Genomic DNA, 26,912 nt, shown 5'->3' with positions numbered 1-26,912 from the left:
AAGGGGAGAACCCCATAATATACTTAATAACATATACGTAATAAAAAAAAAAACAATAAAAAAAAACAAGCGATACGGCTCAATAATAATCGAAAATTTTAAAAACGGAACTTTGATGTCAATAAATGTATCAAAAGAATGGGCTTATAATGCTGATTCTAAATATATGAATTTTATTAAGTTTAGTATTAGTCATCAAAGGCTACGAGCCTGAGAAAATTTACCTGAATTTTTAAAGAGGGGGAAACATCCCCTAAAAGTGAAAGGATGTTAATGAAAATCACACCGTCAGATTCAGCGTATCAGAAAACCCCATAACATAGGTTTCAAGCTCATATCTGCAAAAATCTGCAACTTTGTATTTTTTGCCAGAAGAAAAATATACGAATATAGAAGTTCGTTACGTAAGTTAATTTGTAAATTACGTCAGAACCAAATTTAGAGACAGCCATTTAGCAAAAGAAAAGTAAAAATTTTATTCAAATTTTGTTTACTTATTCAATGACGGTGAGCCAAAATAAAAGCTTCATTAACTAAAAAACGATCAGAAATTTAAAAAAACAAGTTTTTTTAACTGGAAGTATAGAGCGACATTAAAACTTAAAAAGAACAGAAATTATTCCGTATATGAAAGGGGCTGTCCCCTCCTCAACGCCTCGCTCTTTACGCAAAAGTTTGACTCTGTCTCACAACTTTATTTTTAAAAACAATAAAAAACTTTAGCGTAAAGAGCGAGGCGTTAAAGAGGGGACAGCCCCTTTCATATACGGAATAATTTCTATTCGTTTTAAGTTTTAATGTCGCTCCTTACTTTCAGTTAAAAAAACTTGTTTTTTTTTATTTAATGTTAAACATAAAGCTTTTTCACTAATATTCTTAGCTACAGTCCTAGCTTTCTTCCCTAAGACACATTCAGCAACTGCTGAGATTATTTTTCTAAAATTATTCCAACCATCTTCCCCATTTTAAACTCTTAAGATTAGTATTCAACTGTTCCTGGAAAGTTTCTCTCAAATTCTCATCCTGGAGTCTACTAACATCATAACTTCTCGAGAGGTGGTAATCCTTCCGAAATATATATATATATATATATATATATATATATATATATATATATATATATATATATATATATATATATATATATATATATATATATATATATATATATATATATATATATATATATATATATATATATATATATATATATATATATATATATATATATATATATATATATATATATATATATATATATATATATATATATATATATATATATATATATATATATATATATATATATATATATATATATATATATATATATATACTGCTGATGCTATTAAGGCTCACCTTATGAAAATTGCCGCTAAGTGGGGGATCAAGAAAAAGGTTGTTACTGTAGTAACTGATATTAGAACAAATGTAGTTCGGGCCGTAAAAGATGCTGCATCCCAGGTAGGTACAGGATGGACACATGTTTCGTGCTTCACACATACTCTAAATCTGATGGGGGGGGTACAATTAATTACACTGCTGATTTGTTGCCTCTCGTCCAAAAGGCTAGAAATATTGTCAGCTTTTTCAGACGTAGTGTTTTAGCTACCGACAAGTTGTGCCAGGTTCAAATCTCTATTGACAATGTTTGCACCAAAAAACTCAAGCCAGATGTGACCAGTGGATGGAATTTGCTTCTCACTATGTTGCGTAGTGTACAAGATTTGAAAGAGTCTGTAACAAGCTCGTTTGTGCTTCTCGGTAAAGTGGACCTCATACTCACTGATAGTGAGTGGAGTGTTATTTCAAATTTGATTGCGGTGCTTTCACTCTTTGAAGAGGCAACTATTGAGCTCTCTTCCAAAAGGTATCCCCCATCTTGAAAGTCCTGCCTTTGTCTAAGATTTTGAGGCGCCAAATTGTTCAAATAGATTTTGGTGTATTCTCAGATGTGACTGATGAGCTTCGAAAGGCTTTGCTGAATAAAGTGTGTTGTAGGTTTATAAGCCTTGGTCAAGTCACACCTGTCGCAAGTAAAACACATTTTGACCCGAGTTTCAAGAAAATGTATATTTCACCTAACGATCGTCTACAAGTTGAGAGCAAAATTGCAAATGAAATAGATTTGGCCTTGAGGGCTGCTTAATCTCGATCGGAAGATACAAGTACCATCGCAGTCCCTACGATGCACTCATATCAGAATCAATCCAGTTTGTGGGGTTAACATGCTGAAGTCCTTATAGTCAATGCAGGACATGCTTTGACAGCAGCCGAATATCTCATGGCTATGCAAACTTTCGATTGGGAGCCAACATGTTTAAGAGAAACTTGTCCACTCAGGTGATGGAAGTCTCGTGCTATGGGGTCCCAAAAACACATGTACGAAGCTGCAATGAAATTCATGTCTGTGCCCGCTACCAGTGTCCCTTCTGAAAAAATGTTTTCCAAGGCTGTTCAGATAATTATGAACGGCGGAACCGACTCTCAGGGAAAAACATTGATATGCTGATGTTTATGAATAGTCTTTAGTTTACTTTTTTCTTTTCCTGCGCATGAATAATTCGAAATCTGGGTTTTATTATATTCATTTATGTAATCAAAGTTTATTTATATTGTTTGATTTCATATTATTTGAATTCTGAAAAAAAATCTATAAAAAATATCCTTTATTTACCCTTTGCATTACTGAATTTTGGCAAATCCAAGAGATAGCAAAAAACTGATCCGAAATATCGATATCTATGTATTGAATATCGAAAGTAAAAACATCGATATATCAATATATCGATTAATAAAAAATATTGGCCAACACTAATCAAATGGTTCAATAAAACATTCTTGAATTTAGATTACACCTGATGATTTAAGCATTCTAGATGAAAGTGTGAGCAAAATGAATAAACTTTTAAAGGTTTTACGAGTTCAGGGTTCTAGAATAGGTTTGAAAATAAATGTAAAGAAGACAAGTCGCTAAAGCTGAATAAGTGATCATGAAAAGGTGACCTTGGGCAACGAAAAAATCGATCAAGTGGACAGCTTCACTTACCTAGGTAGTATTGTTAGTAAGGACGGTGGGTGCAGTGAAGATATTAAAAGTAGAATCACCTTGGCCCAGAATCACCTTGCAAAAAGTTTGGAAGAATAGGAAGATAAGTCTGCGAACCCAGACTAGAATTATGGAAGCTACAAAGATGACAGTGGTCAAGTATGGCTCTAATACTTAGGCACTCCAAAAGACAAAGGATGATTTGTTACATGTTTTCCAGAGAAATTGCCTACGGATTGTTTTGGGTGTCTGACTGACTTACTGTATTTTAAACAGTAGGTTGTACGAAAAATGTGATTCAATCCTGTTTTCTAGGGTGATAATGAGAGGAAAGTTGAGATAGCTAGGGCCCATTATTCAGATACACACTAATCAGCTCAGAATAGATTTTTATACCTTTACATAAAAAATTGACTGAAAACTAATGTAAGCACACTTAAACGGACCGCGGCGCAAGCTGCAAAAAGACTTTTTTTACTGAAGTACCGAGAATCGCTGCGTAGCAGATAAATCTGGGCAATTGTAGAACTTTAGGTTCTAAACGTGGCGATAAACTTGAAAAAGATGTATCAATACTATGAATCCATACATAGTAGTAGCGCACACATAGTAGAATCACCGGATTAGGTGATAAATCACCAGAGGTGGAAACTCTGTTCATGGGCACGTCGTTACTATCGTTAGCTGTAACCTGAATTCAGCAATAACTTCCTTCAAGGATAGCCAGCTTACAATAATTTAATAAATTTCGTTTGACATAATTTGAATTATAAGCTTTCGATGATTATTTATACCCTTTTCTAGTCTAAAACAATGTTTGAAATCAAATCGGATTTTGATCTGAATTCAACTCAAAATAATTTTCTCAATCGCAATTTTTAAGAACCATTAAAATTATGAAATGCTTTTCAAAATACAATTAAAAAAAAGAAGAAAAACAATCACAGGAAAAAAGAAACATTTAAGAATACTTCATTGAGAATACGTACTATACGACCTGTGTTGTCACTCGATCAGCATCATAAAGTAGTGCCGGTTGAGTAAAAAGCGGTGTTTTTGCGTTATCCTTCCTACCAATTTGGGTAAAAAAAATTAAGTTGCAAATTTCACAATGAAATTTGCCCAAAAAGGGGGAAAATGGCAAGGGGAAGTGAAACACATGGACCTCCCCCATAACATGCATGGGAAAATTACAGTCCTTAACACTAAAGTTAAAAGTTTCTTGCCGATTTTCAGCATTCTTGTCCGTCTTTAATCATAGGCAGCGCGCTAGCGCTACCTAAGTAAAGAACGATGTGGGCAAAATGTGTTTTTTTTTCTTCAGCCGGGCAGTTTGTATCGAAGGAGTTGTCATAGAAACTTCAAAAAGGGCTCATTCGATTTTAAATTGGAGTGGCTAGTGCCCTTTTTAATAGTCGAAAGTGTTTGGAGGGCAAGTAGCCCCCCCCCCGCCCATCATTCCCCCAAACACATGCAATAAAAATTTTAAGATAAAGATTTTGTTCAGCGTAGTTGATTTCCATATAGAAAATATATTTTTGAGGAGGAGAATCCCCACAACCCTCCGGGCAAGGGTTTTAAGTTATGCCCTGGGGGCATATAAGAACGATTTTGGCACAATGTACTACGTATTATTTTTTTCCTTTAGACCAGTGCACTTCATATGGAAGGGGTCGTCGTAAAAACTTCAAAAGGGGCTCATTCGATTGGAAATTGAGAGTTCTAGTGCCCTTTTTAATAGTCGAAAGTGATTGGAGGGCAACTAGCCCCCTCCCCCACACCCAACATTTGCCCAAACACATCCAATCAAAATTTTGAGATAACCATTTTGTTCAGCGTAGTTGATTTCCAGATAGAAAATAGGTTTTTGAGGGGGGCACTCCCCCACAACCCTCAGGGCAATGGTTTAAATTTATGCCCTGGTGGCATATAAGGTTTTTATAGAAGGCAATGTCGTAGAAACTTCAAAAGGGGCTCATTCAATTGGAAATTCGAAGGGCTAGTACCCTTTTTAACAGTTGAAAGTGATTGGAGGGCAACTAGCCCCCTCCCCCACGTTCATCATTTGCCCAAACACAACCAATCAAAAATTTGAGATAGCCATTTTGTTTAGCGTAGTTGATTTCCAGATAGAAAATATATTTTTGAGGAGGACACTCCCCCACAACCCGCAGGGCAAGGGTTTTAAGTTATGTCCTTGGGGTATATAAGGTTTTTATAGAAGGCGTTGTCGTAGAAACTTCAAAAAAAGCTCGTTCGATTGGAAATTCAAAGGGCTAGTACCCTTTTTAATAGTCGAATGGGATTGGAGGGCAACTAGCCCCCCCCCCACGCCCATCATTTCCCCAAACACAGACAATGAAAATTTTTAGATAGCTATTTTGTTCAGCGTAGTTGATTTCCAAGGCGAAACCAAAGTAAAATCACCAGCAAGTACTGACAAAACTCTTCAAAAGTGACCCCGCATACCTCAGTGCCTCTAGACGCAAAATGTTATACTACTTAATCGCTCCGAGCCAATAAATTTAGCTAGAGCGTGATTCATGCGACGAGTGACCGGGAAATTATCGAATATTAGCAGCTTGAAATTAAAGAGTAAACCGTGCGATATGGATATGAAGAAGAAGTATTGCGCTTAGAAAACTGATTATTATTAAGTGCTGCCGGCTAACAACCAGAATGAGTGTTCGATGCTTTTTCGAAGGGTGCGATATTAGTCAGAAAATGCAAAATGAAAATGAGTCAAATTACTTGCTTTACCTAATAACAGGTAGGAAATGAAATATTTGAAATGTTTTTTTTTCAAACTTCAGAATTATTCTATTTTAGCGCCACAATGATATAGCCAAGAAACAAACACATCGTGATCTACTTATGATTCAAGGTTAAAGGCTATCAAAATATAAGTTTAGAAAATTCCAGAATGGCGGTATTCCTTTCATCCCCTAGATTCTATAAAACAAACTTTTCGAGGAGACGGAGGGATTCGGGATAGGGCCCCAGGGCCTAGACCCGAACCACGAGTGAACCAAAAACTAGCAAATACTGACCTAGTCTAGGCTATAGGTTATAGGCTAATGAGAAATCTGGAAATGGACCGTAGTTATATACGTTTTATTGGGTTAATTCAAGGCTGTAGCCTACTCAGTGAGATATAGTGAGCAAACAAAAAGATTAAGGGAAAGATTTTACAATTTACACTAATTATAAAGACGATGAATGACCGGAAAATCGAAGCTGTATTATAGCTCAATTTCAAATACTTTGGCTACTTACCCCCAATCTTATGATCAATATATCGGAACGTGCAGCTTTTAATGGTAAACTCCAATATTTCGAAGTTTCAAAGCCCAAAAAAGTTATGCAGAAAAAACTAGCACGTTTTAAGCCTCTCGAAATCCAAGTTTCGTCTTAAACACTATATTTTGTGTTTACTGATTCAATTTCCTCGTAAGAAAGAGCATTCAGGTGGAATTGTTTCCCGCATTCTAGCTGTTTGTACCTTTTCTTTTTGATAATCCCTAAGAAAGAGACAAAAATGTAACTGTGTATCTTCGGAATTATTGGCTTTTTTTTTAACATCGATGATATTGGCTGTTGGTGACCGAAGTTGGATTCTCTTCAATTTAGCTTTAATTCTAATGTCAGATATGAAGCACTGCATTACTTTTGGATAGGACTGAACTGGACGTGATAGCAGCGATATCCATGAGCCTCACGAATTTGATTTTGATGAGAATGTTGAGGTTTTCACCTTAACAGAGGAATCAAATTTTGCGTACGTAGTGGGGTTTTCTGCGAAAAAGATTCTGGAAAAGCATTCGTGTGAAAAGTGTAGAACTGGGTTATTTGAATCAGGCATTTCTCTTTTTGATTCATTGTTTGATTTCATGCGGATGAAAGCTTATGAAGAAGCCAATTCAGACTTCTCAAACCTTTTTGTTCCTGCAATCTCCTTGATTTAGTATTGCAAAAAACTAGAGTACATCATCCAGACTGAAATGAAGCACTGCTGGAACGAGGGAATCGTACGGCGAGCATGGGAAAGAGCGTCCCAACTGTTAATCCCAATTTCTTGTGACCTATTTCCTCGCGAGTGTTTCGTACAGTATTTTTTTCGAATACGTCTCTTCTACATCACTAAATTTGAAAACCAGAAGATGGAAAGAAGTGCTCTATGCGGAAAAAATAAAAGAAGCTAAGCTAAAAGTATTTACTTTTAAATATTTTTTATTCAGTGGTTAACCATATTTATTTGTTCTTATATTGTTTGAATTTGCTAAAAACGTCTTTGGATTATTCTAAAAAGAATTTTTCTAAAGCTACGGTACTTCTAGCGATTCTCGATTCTCTTAAAACTATTTTACAGAAATGAAAAATATTTTATGGAATGATTGCCAATTATGATTTTGGAATGGAAAATTATTCAGCGAACTAATAAGTTGGGATTATTTATTTTCTTGTTTCTTTTATTATGTTGCAATGAAAAAAAAAGAAAAAATTGGAAGAACTATTAATACAGCGGTCATATACCATTAAACCACATCTGCAAACCCACTTCTGATCAAGATTATAATTATCCTAACTGTTCTCGAAACTCATTTCAACGTTTCGTGGTAGTATTTTTCACAAGAAAGTCATATGTTTGTTTTTATCAATCAATAGTAATTCCCCCTTGTCTTTTTTGCTTTTTCTTTGATCCGCAAGTAGCGATGATGTTCCACGAGAAAATCCGTAAACGCTTCGAAGGAGAAGTGAAAGAACTCTAGAGAATAGCATACTGATTTTCAAACGAAATTGTTAAACAACAAACTACATCGTTTTCATTTTTCTTTCCATTATTTTATGAGCTACGTTGATGATCTACTTTCATTCCAAATAAAGCACACTTTTATTCGTCTGTTTCGTATTACTCGTGTATAGGACTAATCTGGTTTCAAATAAGCTCTGAAAAAGCGAGCTAAATTTGTGCGAAACGGAAAAAAAAAATCTGAATCAGTTGACGAGTGCTCCATACTATAATTAATTTTGCAGCACACAACAATAAAAATACATGTAAAAGCTGCTCATGAAACAAAGCATCCCATATGTGTGTGCTTCTTTTTTGCTTTCCTTCCGAAGAATATAGTGGGCCTATACATAGGCGTAGGGAGGGAGGCAGGGGGGCAGCTTCCCCCCCCCCCCCCTAGACCTTCAAATTTACATTAGATATGACTGAACAAGCAGATGGTTTGGAAAAAGCAGTTGATAAAACTCTATCACAATATCGACTGCCCCCCCCTAGACAATATGCTGCCTAATCCTGCCTACGCCCATTGGCCTATATCAGCATATCCCGGCCTCCAATCAAGGAGCTTAGGGGACACACAAGAAGTAAATTTCGTACGGTTCTGAACCAAATTAAATAAAAGTAGATTCTATCAAATGCTATCAATACAATTTACGCGGCTAATTTCTTTAATCCAGTTGCCATGCAATGACAGGAAAAATAAATACTTTCGAAATAAATTATCATATTTTCAATTTTTGACGTCAATAACATTGAGAAAAAGGGATAGATTAGAGGAAGATGAATACAATTATAATAATCAAAGCAATTTTCCATTCGATATACGAGTATTTACGCGTAGCACTCTCAAATCGTAAATATAGGCGTGATAAATGGGTGTCGATAAACATCACATAAAATCTAATAGAGTAGGGTGAAACAATTTCAAAATAGAAGGCATTAATTTAAATATGCTCCGCAATAAAGCACCCTCCTTTTTTCATTGTCCTAATTCTAATCACAAGCTTTATATCAGGATCCGTCTCTTTAATTCAGAACATCTTATCAAAGCATAATCACCTACGGAACCGGTTCCGTAGGTGATTATACTTAGCATCTGATCGAGACGCTATCTATTCTCCTAAGTTGTATTGAATTGTGTAACTACGCTATTTAGTTGCCAGGTTCGACAAAGGGTCACTTTTTTTGTGTGGAGAGGATAGGTTTTGTCAGTACTTGTTCCGTAGGTGATTATACTTTGGGCGAAACATAGGAGAATGTTGAGAAGTATTTACAACTAAATCAAAAGGCGCTATGTGCAATTGTGCATCCAGTTTATTAAAAAAGCAGATCTAAAATATCTCAAGAACAACTGAGGGTACTAAGTTTAAAATTTCAAAACATTTTGAATGGACGTTTGAAGTGTCCGGAGGACTGATAGCCCCCTTCCATATTCATTTAGAATATCTCTCCCTAAAGAACAGTTGATCCAAATTTTGATATGACCATCTTCTTCAAAATAGTCTAAAGGTCAAATAACTATGCTTATGGAGATGACATAACCCCCAAAGCTTTTGAGAGGGATGCCGAACACAATCAAGACACAATATGTGTATGCTGATGGTCAAAAGGGTGTACCAAACATATCTAAGGAACGGCTGAGGATAGTAAGTTTAACTTGCAGGATATGCTGAGGGGGATGTTGAAAAGTGATTGGAGGAGTACAAGCCAATTTTGTTTAAAATAGTCGACAAGTCTAGTAATTATGCCTCCAGGGGGGCAGTGTCCCCCACAATCCCCAAGGCAAGGATTGAAAATTATTGAATTTGTCTTTTTTTAAATGCAGGATTTAACATTAAGAAAAAGGGAAGTGTTTGATTACGGGTGTATTCGAAAAGGCTAAGGGTTTTGAGACGAAAATTTGGGGAATATTGAGAAGAACGTTAAACTAAATCAAACGATTCTAAGTGCATTTAATTTATCAAAAAGGCTTATCTACATTATCTCGAGAATGGCTGAGGGTATTAAGTTTAGTCCTTCAGGGAATGTTGAGCGGGATGTTGAAAGTGGTCGGAGGGTAGACAGTTCCTCTACCATCCTCTTTACAGCTATAATCCCCCCAGGGTTATCTAATCAAATTTTGGGAATAAATGCCTTGCTCAAAATGGTCAAAAAGTCAAATAACTTTGTCTCCAGGGATGATAATCCCTCGGAGCCTCAGGGTCAAATGTTGAAGGTCTTATAAGTCTCCAAAGGTACAAAAGTCTCAAAGGTACAAGTCTCTAAATAAGGTACAAAATTTAGAAAATTTTGATGGCGATGTCAAAGAAAGTCAAAAGCATTCTTTATGCAGGAAGGTTATCAAAAGGGGTCAACAGCAATGTCTATAGAATGGCTAAGGGAATTAGGTTGAAACTTTAAAGGATTGTTGATAGGGATGTTCAAAAAGGAAAAGAGGGCAACCAATCTCCCTCCCTTCTTGACTTTTCAGATGCCCCCTTATTACAGACAAAAATCTTACAAAGCCATTTCATTCAAAATAGTCACAGGATCTTATTGCTATGCCCCCAGGGATGCCATGACCCCGCAGCCCCGGGAGAAGGAATGTAAATTATAAATTTTTTTCCTTTTTTGACATGTAGGGTTTAGCATTGAGAAAGCGTTGGAATGTTTGGTCTTGAATGTGTCAATAAAGGCTAAGGTTACTGAAGTGAAATTTCGAGGAATATTGAGGGTATGTTGTGCTAAGTCAGAGGACTCTATAGGCCAAAAATAATCATAACCTTATGACCACCTGCACGCGGATATTATGGTTTGATTTAGTTCAATATCCCCTCAACATTCCTTGATATTTTCACCTTAATACCCTTCGTAACAGTAGCGGAAGTAGCAGTAGTATCAGTAAGCACATAGTGCCTATATGCTATTTCAACATACCCTGTAAATTTCAACTTAATACTCAACTTAATAAGTTGATACTCAACTTCCCCCTTAGTATTCCCTGAGATTTTTACTGTAATGTCATTAGCCTTAGTAGTACCCGGAGTATAAGTAGTAGTAGTTGTTGTAGTGGTGGTAGTAGCAGCAGTGTGTTCCAAGTGTCTTTTGGTTCGCTCAACAACCTAACTAACAAGCCCTGCAAGCTTCAACTTAATTCCCTAAGGTGTTTCAAAGACACTATTTAAAAGGCCTTTTGACAACAAGCATGCACATAGTGGGTTTTTTTTATTTAATTCCTCTTCTCCCTCGTCATTACCTGAAATTTTCATCGTAATATTCTTTGCCTTAGTAGTAGCAGTAGTCAAAGTAGTAGCTGTAACATCAGTATTAGTAGTAGTTGTAGCAGCAGTAGTAGTATGCCCATATTGCATTTCGGTTAGTTGAACATCCCTCTTATCATGCTCTGAAAGTTTCAAGTTAATACCCTAAGCCGCTCCTGAAATATTACTCATACGCCCTTTTCACAACCTGTGTGTATATATTATGTTTTGATTTAGTTCAATATCCCCTATCCATTCCTCGAGAATTTCACCATAATACCCTTAACCTTATATGCTGCAGTAGCAGTAGCGTAGTAATAGAGCAGTACTAATAGAATAGCAGTAGTTGTAGCAGCAGCAGTAGTAGTATTAGTAGTAGTAGCAGTAGTAGTAGTACTATTAGTAGTAGTAGTAGCGGTAGTGGTAGTAGTAGTAGTAGTAGTATTAGTAGTAATAATAGTAGTAGTAGTAGTAGTAGTAGTAGTAGTAGTGGTAGTAGTAGTAGTAGTAGTAGTAGTAGTAGTAGAACTATTAGTAGTAGTAGTAGTAGTAGTAGTAGTATTAGTAGTAGTAGTAATAGTAGTAGCAGTAGTTTTAGTAGTAGTAGTGGTAGTAGTAATAGTAGTAGTAGTAGTAGTGGTGGTAGTAGTAGTAGTAGTAATAGTAGTAGTAGTAGTAGTAGTACTAGTAGTAGTAATAGTAGTAGTAGTAGTAGTAGTAGTAGTAATAATAGTAGTAGTAGTAGTAGTAGTAGTGATAGTAGATGTAGTAGTTGTAGCAGTAATAATAGTAATAGTAGTATTAGTAGTAGTAGTAGCAGTAGTAGTAGCAGTAGTAGCTGTAGCAGTAATAGAAGCAGTATGTATATAGCGGTTTTCGGTTAGTTCAACATACCCCTCACATACCTTGCAAGTTTCAACTTAATTCTTTAATCAATTCCTAAGATATTGCTGATAAGCCCTTTGACAATATACGTGAATGTACTGCGTTTTGACATAGTTCGAAATCTCCACCAGAATACCTTTGGCCTTTTTTGACGTTTATAATCGAACATGCCCCTTTTCCTAATAACAAATAATGTACGTCAACGATTGATGAATTTCATGACTTACAGTCCTTTCCCCAGGGATTGTAGGGTTCTCAAGTCATTTTAGAAGGCATAGCTATTGAATCTTTTTAACTAGGCTGTACAAAATGGATGTATCAAAACATTAATGTATATAGGGAAGAATGGGCGTCCGAGGGAGCCTGGCCGTCCTCCAATTACTTTTGACAACTAAAATGGGCACTAAAATTTTCAATTTCCAATCGAATGGGTTATTTCAGAAGTTTCTACAGCGACTCCTTCTAAACGAAGGTTAAAAAAATTATACACAGAGTCCACTTCACTCTTTACTTATTCAACACTAGGCCTACAGGGCTGCCTGTGACTAAAAAAGGGTTTTTGGAACAGGTAGGTACGCGAAAGGACAACCTGAGACATACTCCTATTTGATTTATGAATTTTCTTATTTTCTAAAATAGTTTTTCAAAACACCAGGTTTTGTAGACACCCCCTCCCACTCCTGAAAAAAATCTCTAAGAATAACAGCCAAGGGAAACTGTAGGAAAATGTAAAAATTTCCTGAACTAATATTCATCCATCACTAGAAGAATTGGCATGTAAATAGGACTTTCGACACAACAATTGCATTTTTCGTGTTTCAGATGCCGAGAATTTCCCTTTTTAGAAAATATTTATATTCTAGTTAAAACATTTTCAAGCAAAATTTTAATTTTTCCCCTTCGGAGGGAAGAAATTACAGCCCATTTCACTCTTCTCTGATTCAGCACTTTATCACAGCTTGTGATTAAAAATGAGTCTTTGGAACAAGTAGTTTTGCAAAAGGAGAGCCTAGGACCTACTCTTAATTGTTTCATTTTTTTTTATTTGCTAAATTAGAAATTCAAAACACCAGATTTTGCAGACCCCCCCCCCCCCAAAAAAAATACAAAAATAATAGCCAAGGAAAACTATGGCAAAATGCAAAAATTTCGTGAACTAGTATTTTCCCATCACTTGCAATATTTGTAAGAAAATGGGACTTTCGATACTAAAATTTTATGTTTTCGTATTTCAGATACCAACAAATGTCTTTTTTATAAAATAACTATGTTTTAGTTAGAAAATATTCAAGTAAAAATTCTAACTTCTCCACTGTTCTTAAAATGCTAGTCAAATTCTTAATAAAGTACACTTTTTCACGTTTCTTTTCTAGGGTAGACAAAAACTTGAGAAAATTGTATATTGAAATACATTTGACACATTCCAATGCTGCTAAAAATTGATATTATTAAACTTGCTTTGACTTGAAGACAGTACAAAATAATATATATTTTCAAACAAGGAGAAAGTTTAATATATCATCGAAATCGATTTTTTAACCCAGAAATAACTAAAAAAATGATATATATATATATATATATATATATATATATATATATATATATATATATATATATATATATATATATATATATATATATATATATATACATAATTTTTGTAAGCTGGTCTACCTTGAAGAAAGTTAAAGCTGAATTCAGCTAACAGCTACCTAACTGTGGCCCTTGAGGACACACCATACAACGACAGTTCGACCCGGACGTGACAGGTGCGGAGCTGCCTCTTCAACCACAGTGGGAGGATGCCAAGGCTATAGCTCAGTTCCGAGATTTCTTACTAAGCTTCGTAGACGCCCTAGGCCCTGTAACCTGAATTAAGCGTTAACTTTCATCAAGGTTAACGAGCTTAGGTTTAGGTTTTATTTCATCAAATAAATAAAAAATCAAGCCAAAAAAAAAATTATTTTTGCTAACGCGTAGCGATTACCTACATAATTCTTCCTAAATTAACCTAAATTAAAAAAGCAATTCCACAAACAAATAATAAGCAAAAAAAAAACTAAGCCAATCCCCTTCACTCACACACTTCCAGAGCAATAACCATCATCAACTACAACTCCCAGCCCCCCCCCCACCCCAACCCCCCACTCCACTCCCCTGCCCATAAAAAACTAAATTTTTTAAATGTTTAATTCTCATGATTAAGCTTTGCTTTCGGTGATATATACGTCCTTCTTCTTATTTGATGTAGAGTTAATAAACTATACCTAATTTTATTCCGTATTTAAACAAATTAAATTTTATAATAGACACTTTTAGCATTTTTTTTTTCAAATCGTAAAATGTACTTAAATATGCAAAATTTCAAAACTTTCCTATATCTTAGAATAAAAACGTTAAAAAAACACTTTATGAGAAAATCGACAAAAGAATTATGGAGTCTCAGAGAAGGGGGAATAAACGGTAATTTTATTTTAGACTGTGGGATTTTAAATAGCACAGCATTTTAAGAACATCGGAGAAATTAAAAATTTTACTTGAATATTCTCTTAGAGTTATTTTAATAATTATTTCTTACATATACATAGTTATTTTTTAATTGTTTTTTTGTCATATGAAATACAAAAACATCAATTTAGTATCGAAAGTACTGATTACACACCAATAGTGGCGTAATTTCGTCAAAATCTGAGGGGGGGGGGGGGGCAAAGTCGGAGTCAATTTTCCAAAATCAAGTGAAAATGACAGTGAATGTAAAAAATGAGCCGTATAGTACCATAAAGGCAAATGTATACCAAAGGAACCTGACCCGTTTCTATGGATGCTTGAATTATGCAGGCTTATCTTAGTTTTAACTAAATTTTTTAAGAAATTCCACTTTTTTGCAGATAGAGGAGGGAGGGGGCAAACTGAGGTTGGGAGGAAGCGATTTCTCCCCCCCCCCCCCCTGCCCATAAAAATTACGCTTTTGCGTACCAATTCTGCAAGTGAAGGAAGAATATTTCTTCAGGAAATTTCTGCATTTCGCCATAATTTTCCTTGGTCATTATTTTTGCAGTTTTTTAAAGAGGGGGGAGGGGCTTCTCCCGCTAAACCTGGCCTTTTGAATGACTATTTTAGCAAACGAGAAAATTTATTAAACAATTAATAGTAAGTCCTAAGCTGTCCTTTTCTGCACCTAGGCTACTTGTTCCTAAGACAATTTTTAATAAAAAGCTGTCATATCAGGGAAGAGCAAAGTGAAAAAAAAAACACTTCATGTGGAAGGAGTGGTCATAGAAACTGCAAAGGTAACCCATTTGATTGGTAATCGTAAATTCTAGTGTCCTTTATTAAGAGTCTAAAGCGATTGGAGGACAGCCAGACTCCCTCCCCTGCACAATTCTTCCCAAACAATATCGAAATTTTATAACAGCCATCTTGAACAACATAGCTAAAAGATCCGATAACTATTCCTCCTGGGATGACTTGACCCCCAACCCACAGCCCCGAAAAACGGTTGTAAGTTATACATTTTGTTTTCGTATAGTACTGTCATTAGGAAAGGGGGCATGTTTGATCCTTGATTTCCAAAAGGCTGAGTGTTATTTAGGTAGACCTTTCAGGGAATGTTGAGGGAAATTTTGAACTAAGTCAGAACACAGTTTGTGCACGTAGACAGTCAAAAGGGTGTATCAGTGTTTTCTTAGGAACAACTTAGAGAATTAAGTTGAAACTTGCAGAGTACTGTTACTACTACTACTATTTCTACTACTACCACTGCTACTACTGCTACTACTACTACTACCACTATTACTACTACTGGTACTACTACTACTACTACAACAACTGCTAGCGCTACTACTACTACTACAATTGCTACTGCTACTACTACTACTACTACTACTACTACTACTACTACTACTACTACTGCTACTACTACTACTACTGCTACTACTACTACAACTCTTACTACTACTACTATCACTACTACTACTACTGTTACTACTGCTACTACTACCACTACTACGATTACTACTACTACTACTACTACTACTACTACTTCTATTACGACTACTACCACTACTACTTCTACTAATACTACTACTACTGCTACTGCTACTACTGCTACTACAGTATATACCAAGGTACCACTTTACGCAGACCTCCGTACCAAACAGGTTTTTCTGCTAGGTAAACAGGTCATTACACTCTTTGTCAAGAGGATTTACGCAATTTCAAGGTACAACTTGATTGGTGATTAGGATTTTAATAAAAGTAATATTTTTATTTAAAATTCACATTAGTAAGATACTTGAATTCAAAGATAATAGTTTTTTTTATTTGCAAGAATATTAGTGGAGAAAAAAAAAATGAGTTGTGCATTTACACTATTGGAGATTAATGATGGAACCGACATCAGCAGCAGCTATGATATACGAGTACCTAATGTAGCTGTGGAAATAACTGCTGGTTGTAGACTATGTCTTGAATGGGACACTATGTATGCGAGATATGTGATATCATTAAGCAAATTTAAGCAGGAGGAGCAGCTGTGTTTTGCATTTACACTATTGGAGATTAATGATGGAACCGACAGCAGCAGCAGCAATGATATACGAGTACCTAATGTAGCTGTGGAAATAACTGCTGGTTGTAGACTATGTCTTGAATGGGACACTATGTATGCGAGATATGTGATATCATTAAGAAAATTTAAGCAGGAGGAGTAGCTGTGTTTTGCTTGAAAAGTAAATATTCTCCATATAAATAAACTTCGATCAGCATTAGATGTCCTATCGAAATATATTGATGAGAACAAAATGCATCAGTGAATATTATTATTATTGTAATTATGTTCAATAAAACTGTTTCTAAATCAATGACTATATATGTTTATATTGTTGCATATTTTTTTTATGCTTTTACCGTTAAGGAAACAGGCAGTAGCCAAACTCTTGTTAATAGTGAAGGCTATAGGTGTTTTGAACTGTTCTGGAAAGAGCTAATAAAATTGAACTGGATTCCCATGATTTTTGGAATAAAATATTGTTAATAATTTTTTTTGACGGGTGTGGGGCAGGCCAAAGAGGGAGGGCCGGGGGACAGCCCCCTTAAATTTTGGATTAAAATGTCGTTAATAAGTTTTTTGTTGAGTAGGGGTCGGGCTTATATGACCTTCAAACTATTTTAAAAACCCCTGCATAAACATCTTATATGCATCCAGAGCATAACATACAACACTTGCCCCCAGGCTCGGAGGGATTGTGTTGACCCCGGAGTTTCGTTATTTGACCTTTTAACTTCAAAAAGGGTATCTAAAAAATTCGATCAGATAGATTTGGAGAAAAGAGGGTAAGGGAGGGGAGGGGGTAGTTGCCTTCCGATACCTTTTGACTGTAAAAAGGGAACTAGAACTTTCAATTTCCAATCAAAGAAGCCCCTTTCGAAGTTTATACGACCATCAGCTCCATAAGAACCTTGTATGGCCTCAGAGCATAATTTACAACACTTGCCTTCGGGGTTCTGGGGGTTGTGTTTATTATATGAACTTCGGTCCATTTTTAACAAAATGACTCTCTGAAAACTCGATCGGAAGCATTTGGTGGGGTGAGCTATTTGCCATCGGATCACTTTTGACACTTAAAAAGGAAACTGGAACTTTCAATTTATAATCGTTTGAGTCCCCTCCAAAGTTTATACGGTAACCTCTTCCAGTAGAACCTTATATACCCCCGGGGCTTAAGTTACAACCCTTTCCCGGGGTAGGGGGGAATGTTGACCCCGAAGTTTTCCTTATCTGGTCATTAGACTATTTCAAACGTTGGCTATCTAAAAATTTGGATCACTGGCATTTAGGGAAAAGAAAATATGTGTGTGTGTGTGTGTGTGTTGGGAGAGGGCAGAGGTCCTCTGATAACTTTTGACACTTAAAAAGGTCACTAGAAATTTTAATTTTCAATCAAATGAGCCCCCTTCCAAGTTGATACTACCATTACTTACATAAAACCTTATAATTCACAACGTTTGCCCCAGGGTTCTGGGGGGCTGTGTTATCCCTGAAGCTTTTGTTATATGGTCTTTGCCTATTTTGAATAAAATGGCAATATAGAAAAACTCAATTTGACACATTTGGGGAAAAGAGGGTTGATGGGGGAGGAGGTTAGTGGCCATCGGATCACTTTTGACTCTTAAAAAGAGAACTAGAACTTTGAATATCTAATAGTTTGAGTCTCCTCCAAGTTTATACGACCACCTCTTTCATGAAAGTCTTATATACCCTCGGGGCAGAAGTCACGACCCTTCTTCCGGGCTCAGGGGGGGGGGAGGGGTATGTTGATCTCGAAGAGATTCCCTCTGATCCCTTTAGACTCTTAAACAGGTAACTAAGACTGTCGATCTCCAGTCAAATGAGCAACCTCTGAAGTTTATACGACAACCCCTTACGTAAAAACCTTATATGCTCCCAGGGCATAACTTAAAACACTTGCCCTCTGGCTCTGAGGGGTAGAATCTACCCCAGAGTTTTTGTTATCTGACGTTTTGATTATTTTAACCAAATGGCTATCTCAAAATTTAAGACTCAGAGTGAATAAATTCATTATCAATATCCTTTGTCAGATACATCAAATAAAATTGACAAAATCTAAATTTCAGAATGAATAAATTCATTATCAACATCTTTTGTCGGATATGTAAGATAAAATTAACAAAATCTAAGTATCAGAGTGAAAAATTTTTTTATCAACATCCTTTGCCAGATACATCTAATAAAATTGATAAAATATAAGTGTCAGAGTGAATAAAATTTTTTTATCAACATCCTTTGTCAGATACATCAACTGAAATTGACAAAATCTAAGTATCAGAATGAATAAATTCAGAATGTAGATTCTGAGGGGTAGAATCTACCCCAGAGTTTTTGTTATCTGACGTTTTGATTATTTTAACCAAATGGCTATCTCAAAATTTGATCGGATTGGTTTGGGGTAAAAGAGCATTGAGGGGGGAAGGGCTAGTCAGATCTCTTGATTTTTCAATTTCCAATCAAATAAGCCCCCTCTGAAGGTTATCCGAGCACCCGTTTCATAAGAACTATATATTCCCCGGGGCATACTTAAAATGCATGTACCCGGGCCCTATGGGGTTGTGTCGAGCCAGAAGTTTTTGTTATCTGATCTATGAACTATTCTTAACAAAATGGCTATTTAAGACGTTTGTAAAAAAGGATTAAAAAAACGGTTTTAGGGGCTGACAACTACTTATGGTTCATAGTACACTGGGATAGGGCTGAGTTCGTAAGCATTAGTACAATAGTACTAGTATAGTAAACGAGAAGGGATGCACACTATTTACCATGCACCTTCTTTTTATAGTCTCTCTTTTTTTTTCTTTACTAAATTGTATTTTGTATTTGTTAGTAACAGCACTAGATATGTGTCATGTTTCATCCTGTAGATTTCGATTATTTATATATTTTTTTAACATTCATTACAGGTGCTTTGACATTTGAGCCCTATCATAGTTGCTAGGTTTTTCGTTGTTCTTTTTTATTCTGTTTGTTTACTTGAAAGTGTGAATTTTACCCATCCCGGCTTGTGATAGAAAATGTTTTAGAAATAAACCTTATTTTACTCACAAAGATAATTTCATTGATAAATTAGGAGAAAGGCCTTTCTCATGTCGTAAAAAAGAGCAGATGCCTGATTTTCATAATTTGTATAATCATCTTAATGCACAACGTAGTAACCGGAATTTACCCCCCCCCCGGTAAATACCTCACCCGTTGGACAGCCCCCCCCCTATGAAACTCTAGACGGACGGGCCTATTAGGCCTAGGTCACTTGTTCACCTGAGAGTCCCAGGAAGCTTGGTAGCCATCTGTCCATTCCAAAACTCGGTCGCCCGCCTAAGACTCTAGGCGGATGTGCCCCTCGAAAAGTAAATGCACAAGTATTTGAATTAAGAGAGTAGTAGTTACACTTGCCGTTTACCTGTGCAGTTTATCCAAACAGTATGAAAAAGATAGGTTACCCTGTTTGCCCGCGAGTCCAGGGGACTTGTCGGTCATGTGTAAATCCTGAAACTCGGTCGCCATTCCGAGACTCTCGGTAGGGGGGTCTATTACGCTTAGGTCATTTGCTCACCTACGAGTCCAGGCGACTTCAGTCCCCTGTTCTGCCTACACGTCCAGTGGACACTGTCTATCATGAATCAGCCCAAAAATGTCGGTCATCCCCATGGCATAAAAACAATATTAAATTCCCAATTGCCTGCAAGTTCTGTGGATATGGTCAGTCATAAATCTTTAAATCATTTTTTGGGGGTCTCCAATTACCTTCAAATGGCTCACAGAACTGACAGACTATTTGAATTATCCATACTCAATGCCGTTCTATTTTAGTTTTTCCCGGGATGAATGATAGAGTATCTATCAACAAATTGACAAATGACTGACAAGTCCCTTGGACTTGCAGACGAACAGAGCGACCTATATTTTTAACACTGTTTGCGTAAACGGTACGGGTAAACGGCGTGAGTAACTATACCTATCTAAATGCCTGTGTATTTGCTTTTGGAAAGGCACACCCACCAAGAGTGTTAGGTGAGCGACCGTTTTTTAGAATTGACACATGACACATGAGGTAAACAACTAGACCCGCAAAAGGCATTAATGCTTAAAATATATTCGTGCTAAGCTGAAACATCAAACTCTGCTCCCTATTGGCTGCAGTTGTAATTTGAAGTAACTATGTCATCTTTTGGCTCATGTTCCCTTTGCAGCTTCTTGGTGTGTTATTGTTCAACCGTTTAACCGTTATTATTCAACCTATTATTTAATAGCTGAGTTTCAGCTTAGTCCATCAGCGAAATTAAATTTTGGAATTTTGTTTAACATTTTTTTTATTAGTTAACGTTGAAAATGATTGAAAAATTTGTCGAAGTAGTAACTTTTCCTAATTTTTCATTAAGTTTAGATCCTTCTCCAAGAGACAGTCAAAGAGATTTCATAATTTTCGCTCAATGAATGGATAGTTTGCAAACTAACAAATTAAGTAATATAAACATGTTTTCTTTTAAACCGAGTTCCAGCTGTGCTCAAGTCACAAAATTGCAGGATTCACAGGAAACATAAACGTTAAAATTAGTGTTTACCTCATATTCTAAGTTTACCAAAGAAATTTGTTGGGCCAATATATGTTCAAACAGAAAAGAATTATTCATATCTAAATATTCAAAAATAAAGGAGCGAAGGCTAAATCATTCAATTTTTTTTTAATATTAAAATCACATCAGTGTATTAGCTTTCTCCGTGACTGAACTAAATCTTATTGGAAATCCTGTTTTTCAATTTGGTTTCCACACAAAAATTCTATCTTATATTCTTAAAGTAAGACAGAAAACTTATTATAAGCCAAAACACAAAATAATTAATCAGCAGAACATCAAAAGCAAAGCTAGAAAGGACATGCTCAGAAAACAATGCCAACTATAAGATTAAATAAACATATTTAAAAAAAATGAAATTCAAACTATTTTATTCTAATCATTTAAGAAATCAAATAGGAGATGAAACCATGTGCCGAATTTAACATAATATACTAAGACCATAAAAACCATTGCATTTATTGACCATAAATAAAATTACAAAGTAGACAAGAAATTGAACAAAAATAAGGCTATTACGTAATTATTGGAAAAAAAACTAATATCTCTTTAATCACAGAGGTATGTCTAGAAGAGAAACAGAACAGCTTTTCAAACTAAAGTTTCCCTAGAAACAAAACGAAAGAGCGAAATTCAAAAGATTTTGTAATTCAGAACAGTAAAATTAATTTATAAAAATAAGTTTGTTCATAACCTAGAAAATTCTAGCAATATGGACAGCAAACGAAACAAAACCCACCTAGTACATCCATATTGAAGCAGCAGCTTATTCTAAACATTCAGATTTGAAGTGGTAATTATTCATCTTTTTTTTTTTATTAGTTTCCGTTAATTTGAAAACCAAAATGAATAATCGATATTCAGGAAAATTTAGACCCCCCCCTTAAAAAAGGTTATATCAAACTATGACCACAATATGTCCCTACTTAGAAAACCCTTTACTTAAAAAAAATGAGAAATTAATGATGATAAAAACAGTCGACGACAAGCTTGATTTTACAGGGAGGTAATTGCCTCTGTTTTCTTATTCCTCTCATTTTATTACAGGTCAAAATAGAGCTATAGATTTTTGCCTAATTGAGAGGACAAAATAAAAACAAGAAAGAAATATGTTTTCTTTTAACTTTGTCAAGAACAGACGCATCAAAAGAATCGAATTTTTATGCTTATTAAAAATATATAAAATTCCTCATGTTCGATGTTAACCATCAAGGGCACGAGCCTGACAAATTTTTTGGGAGAACACCCTAAAAAAATCAAGTGATCTTAATGAAAATTACAACACCAGGTTCAGCATATAAAAGAACTCTACTGTAGAAGTTTCAAGATCCTATATAATTTTATTTTCAATAATCGTTGGACCAATATATGGTAAAAACAAAAAAAAATCATTATTTTCTAAATATCTAATCTAAAAATAAATGAGCGTAGCCTGAATCATTCAAACATTTTTTATTCAAATCTTAAAATAACATCACTGTATCCATTTTCTCCATGATTAAAATATATTTTATTGAAAAATAATGTTTTTTTAATTTGATCGATATGCTAAAATTCTATCAAACATTCTTAAAGTAGGACAATAGCTTATTATAAACCAAAACACACACACACACAAATTAATCAGCAGAACATCAAGCGCTAAGCTAGCAAGGACATGCCCAGAAGACAATGAAATTTAAACTATATTTTATTCTAGTTATTTAAGAAACAAGAATAGGAGATGGAACCATGTACCAAATTTAACATAATACACCAAGCCCATAAAAATCATTGCAGTAAAAGACCATAAATAATATTACAAAGCAGAAAGACATTTAATAAAAAAAGCCTATTACATAATTATTGAAGAAAAAATCCAATTCTAAAATATCTTTATTCGGTATATTAAGTGGTACGTGCAGAAGAAAAACATAAACAGTTTTACAAACCTAAGTTCATCTAAAAACAAAAAGGAATGAGCTAAATTCCATATACCTGTGTACTAAAATTTAGGAAAATTTAGACCCCCTCCCCCTAAAAATAACAAAAAGTTATATAAAACTAACACCATAATCAATTCTTACTTAGAATGCTTATGAAAAGAGTTAAAATGGCTTAGAATGTCTTCAACTGACATAAACTCCTCCTCACAAAAATTGCATACAAACAGATTCATCTCTTTCTCAACATTCATCTTTCCGTCCACCTCGATAAGTTTACTTTGATTTTTCATCTTTTCAGGCAATTTCTCCTTTTTCTCACAAGCACGAGAGGTAATGTGAACACGAATCTTTTTTAAGGAATCATAAGTTTTACTACATAGTTTACATTTAAATGGATTACGGTCAGGATGCTGACGCTGCACATGCTCCACCATGTTTTTCTTATAATTGAAGCTCTTGTTGCAAAACTCGCAACTGAAAGGGGTAGGATTTGCGTGTAAAGCAACATGTAGGTCACGATAAGAAGAATCTGCAAACACTTCGCTGCATATGCTACAGCTGTACTTCTTTTCTCTGAATCTCTTTCCTATATGACTTTTCTTATGGGTTTTTAAACCGTTATTTGTGCCGAAACCCTTGTCACATTGCTTGCACTTATATGGTCTAGCACCAGTGTGAGTATTTAAATGGTCGTCCAGTGTCTTTCTGATCTTAAATGCCTTATTGCAAAGCTCACATTTATGATGCCTTTCGATACTGTGGCCTTTCATATGACTATATAAGCTAGCATAATGTGCACAGGTATAGCCACATGTCTGGCACTCCAATGGTTTTTCCCCCGTATGGGTCCTCATATGCTCGATCAGCATGAATTTTGTATAGAACTTTCTTTGACAGAATGTGCATCCATGTGTTCTTGGCTGAGTGTGTCTTTTTACGTGAGATGTATATCCACTTCTAGTTTCGAGTGTCTTATTACAGATCTCGCACTCAAATAATTTTTCTGAAGTCTGCCCACTCTCTTTCCGAAGGTGCATTTTCATATGATAATAAAAGGTATCTTTAAATCGAAATTGCATTCCACATCTGTCACACAAGAAACTTTTTTCACCAGTATGGATTTGCATATGACGATTGAGTCTCTCTGAACTATACAGACTTAAGCCACAGAAGTAGCACAAGTATTGATTAGCTTTATTGTGTCTTTGCTTATGTTTCCACAAAGATCTACGATGGGGGTACGTTTTTTTGCATATATCACATTCAAAGCTATATTTTGTCCCATTTTGAGAGTCAAAGTAACGATAAAGATGATGCTTGTTCTTGAGTTGTGAACAGTAAAACTGACATTGCTGAATTTCTATTCTGTCATGAACTTTCACGTGGTTTAGCAACAAAAGGCGAAGAAGAAAAGATTCATTGCAAATTCTACAAATGTAGGTGTTTTCTGGTGACTGCTTAGTTGGTATTTTTTTAAACACTGTGTTTTTGCCATTATAATCTACGCCATTATATTCGTCAGTTTCTAGAAAAAAAAAAAAAATCAGCAACTAACTATTCATAAAAATTGAATTACGATATTAAACAAGATAATGAAATAATTTTTCGAGCCTATTCAATAAAATAAAAAACTCCGAGTATTTTAATTCTGTATACTTTTTTTTAAAGTAATTATAATTTCTGATAGGAATTTTGTTTCAGCTACAGCTTAGAAAATAATTTTTTAAGTAAACTTTCACCCGGGATTTGAGGCTACAATTAGCTTTGCAATAGCATCGTGAACAAATTAAGTACGTCTCCAGCACAAGTTTTTACGCAAAGTTCAAAGAAATAATAAACAATTTCCATAAAACTCCAGTTTTTATCTATATTTTATACATGTCTGAATATAGAATTTTGATACTTCTTTAATAATGCATCAAAATTAATCTCACCATTCACATAAATGAAAAAATTAATTGGTTTCAGTTACTCCACAATCTTTCTTAAAATTCAACAAAAAATAAAATTAAATGTTTGAAAGAAAATTCAAGATTGAAAGAAAAATCCAAACCTTGAAAAGAACAGAAGTAACCACGCAAGAGTAATAAGCCATACTCCAATTAGATATAAACGAATAATAAAGTTAAACTTTAGACAAACAAAGTTTACCAAAAATAAGGTATGGACTCCCGTTTCTTTAAAAACTCTAAAAACATACATTGCAATCTATACTTTATTGAAAAACATGAATAAGTTAATAATGTTATAAAATTCTCTACGTTATTACAACGTTATTACAAACAAGAGTTTCCTACTGTCCCTCCAAATCTTCTAAACCCTACTGTGACACTTTCTTTTAATTAAAACTATATCTATTTTGATCAGTGTTCTTTAATCAAGGGCAACGCTATAGCGTTGCCAGTGTTAAAGGCAGTATAGCTTCAATGTGTTATTATTTTTTCCAAAGGCACTTTATATGGAAGGAATGGCCGTATAAACTTCGAAGGGAGCTAATTCGATTCGATATCGGAAGTTCTAGTGCCCTTTTGAAGAGCCCAAAGTGGTCGGAGTGCAACTAGCTTCATTAACTAAATATATATTATAAATATGTGCAAGGAGAGAAGAAACATATTATGCTACTTGTTGGACGATTCGAGTACAAAATCCAAAATCATCTACAGCAGAACTAGTTTTAAGATTCAAGAGAGTTTTTTTTTTTCACGATGAGGAATGTCATAAAACAAGAATTCATTCGCAAAAGGGACACAATCATCAAGATCAGGAGCTCTCGAATTGACTTTATACTAGATACCTGCTTAGCTCCTAGAGTACTAAAATAATGACCATAAGCATCAAGACAATCAACACTAGTACTAAAATAGTGGTTTGGATGAATTTTTTATTAATGTCTTTTGCTCATATCTACGGGCTTTTATCAATTCTACAATTCGTAAGTGAGGCACTGAAAACAACACTTTTGGTGCCACTTCTTAAGTGGAAAATCTTGAAAGTATAAAACGGCATAATTATAATAATTATAATCCAAAACCCTTAACTCGAGGTTTGCAAGAACGTCCCTTGCAGGTTCCTCCTCCAGACCCCTTGAATACGCAGTGCCATGTAAGTACCACAAACACCAGTCCGTGGAATTGTATTATTAGAGGTGTGTTTCTCTTAGTACAGCATTGGAGTTTAGGGTCTATTATGAAACATTCGATTCCTTAGTGGATTTTTTATTTTCAATCATGATTTGTACCTTCTTATCATTACTTTTTAAATATTCCACTATTTTTGCAAATGTGATGCACTCATTTTCCTCTTTCACTACAAACTCTTGTTTGTAGTGAAACTATATTCGTCTTGAACAACTTTAGAAAGAACTAATAAATTAAACTTAATATTTGATGTACAATGATATTAATTGCTGAAAGCTAATCAGTTGAAATTTTTACTATAATTTTAATGTTTATTTTCAAAATTAAGTACAAAAGAAAATATTTGTAATAATATTTGTTTTCAATAAAGCGCCAATGACACGGTAGGTTTTAGAATTTTACAGTGAGAGAAGGAGGCAATACCCAAAGTCTTGTTTGTAGCGAATTTTGTTCGTTTCAAGCTTGATTTTCATATTCAATTTAAGTTTCACACGTTTTAACATTTACTTGTTCATTTACATTAATATCTATTGTATGTTTGTTTGCGTTGATTGCTTATTTAATTTCTGTTCGTTTTAAGTTTCGTTTATACTTCAATAGCAAAATATTTTTTTTCGTTTTAAGCTCGATTTTCATATTCAATCTAAGCATTACTCGCTTTAAGATCTATTTATTTATTTATATTATTACTTGTTGTCTGTTTTTTCCTATGATTCTTTATTTTGTTTCCCTTTATTTTAG

At 34.8% G+C, this 26,912-nt stretch overlaps 1 protein-coding gene and 1 pseudogene across 2 annotated transcripts in view; one reads left to right on the top strand and one right to left on the bottom strand.

The window, feature by feature from the left end:
- The window catches only part of LOC148952914 (uncharacterized), a 383,133-nt pseudogene that overhangs the window by 47,022 nt on the left and 309,199 nt on the right, over positions 1 to 26,912 (top strand). The gene's annotated exons all lie outside the window — the stretch shown is intronic.
- LOC148952916 (uncharacterized) overlaps positions 22,938 to 26,912 on the bottom strand; it is an 87,778-nt gene continuing 83,803 nt past the window's right edge. The window contains exon 10 of the mRNA XM_089088172.1: positions 22,938 to 24,559. Within this exon, the coding sequence (XP_088944298.1) occupies positions 23,172 to 24,559 (1,388 nt within the window). The 3' untranslated portion in view covers positions 22,938 to 23,171. The remainder of the gene's footprint in view (positions 24,560 to 26,912) is intronic.

Source organism: Artemia sp. Qi Xiang Cuo, chromosome 4, assembly GCF_049724085.1.
Source record: "Artemia sp. Qi Xiang Cuo chromosome 4, ASM4972408v1, whole genome shotgun sequence".
Classification (NCBI taxonomy): Eukaryota; Metazoa; Arthropoda; class Branchiopoda; order Anostraca; family Artemiidae; genus Artemia; species Artemia sp. Qi Xiang Cuo.
Note: the sequence above shows the minus strand (reverse complement) of the source record. Positions and strands in the feature narration are given on the sequence as shown.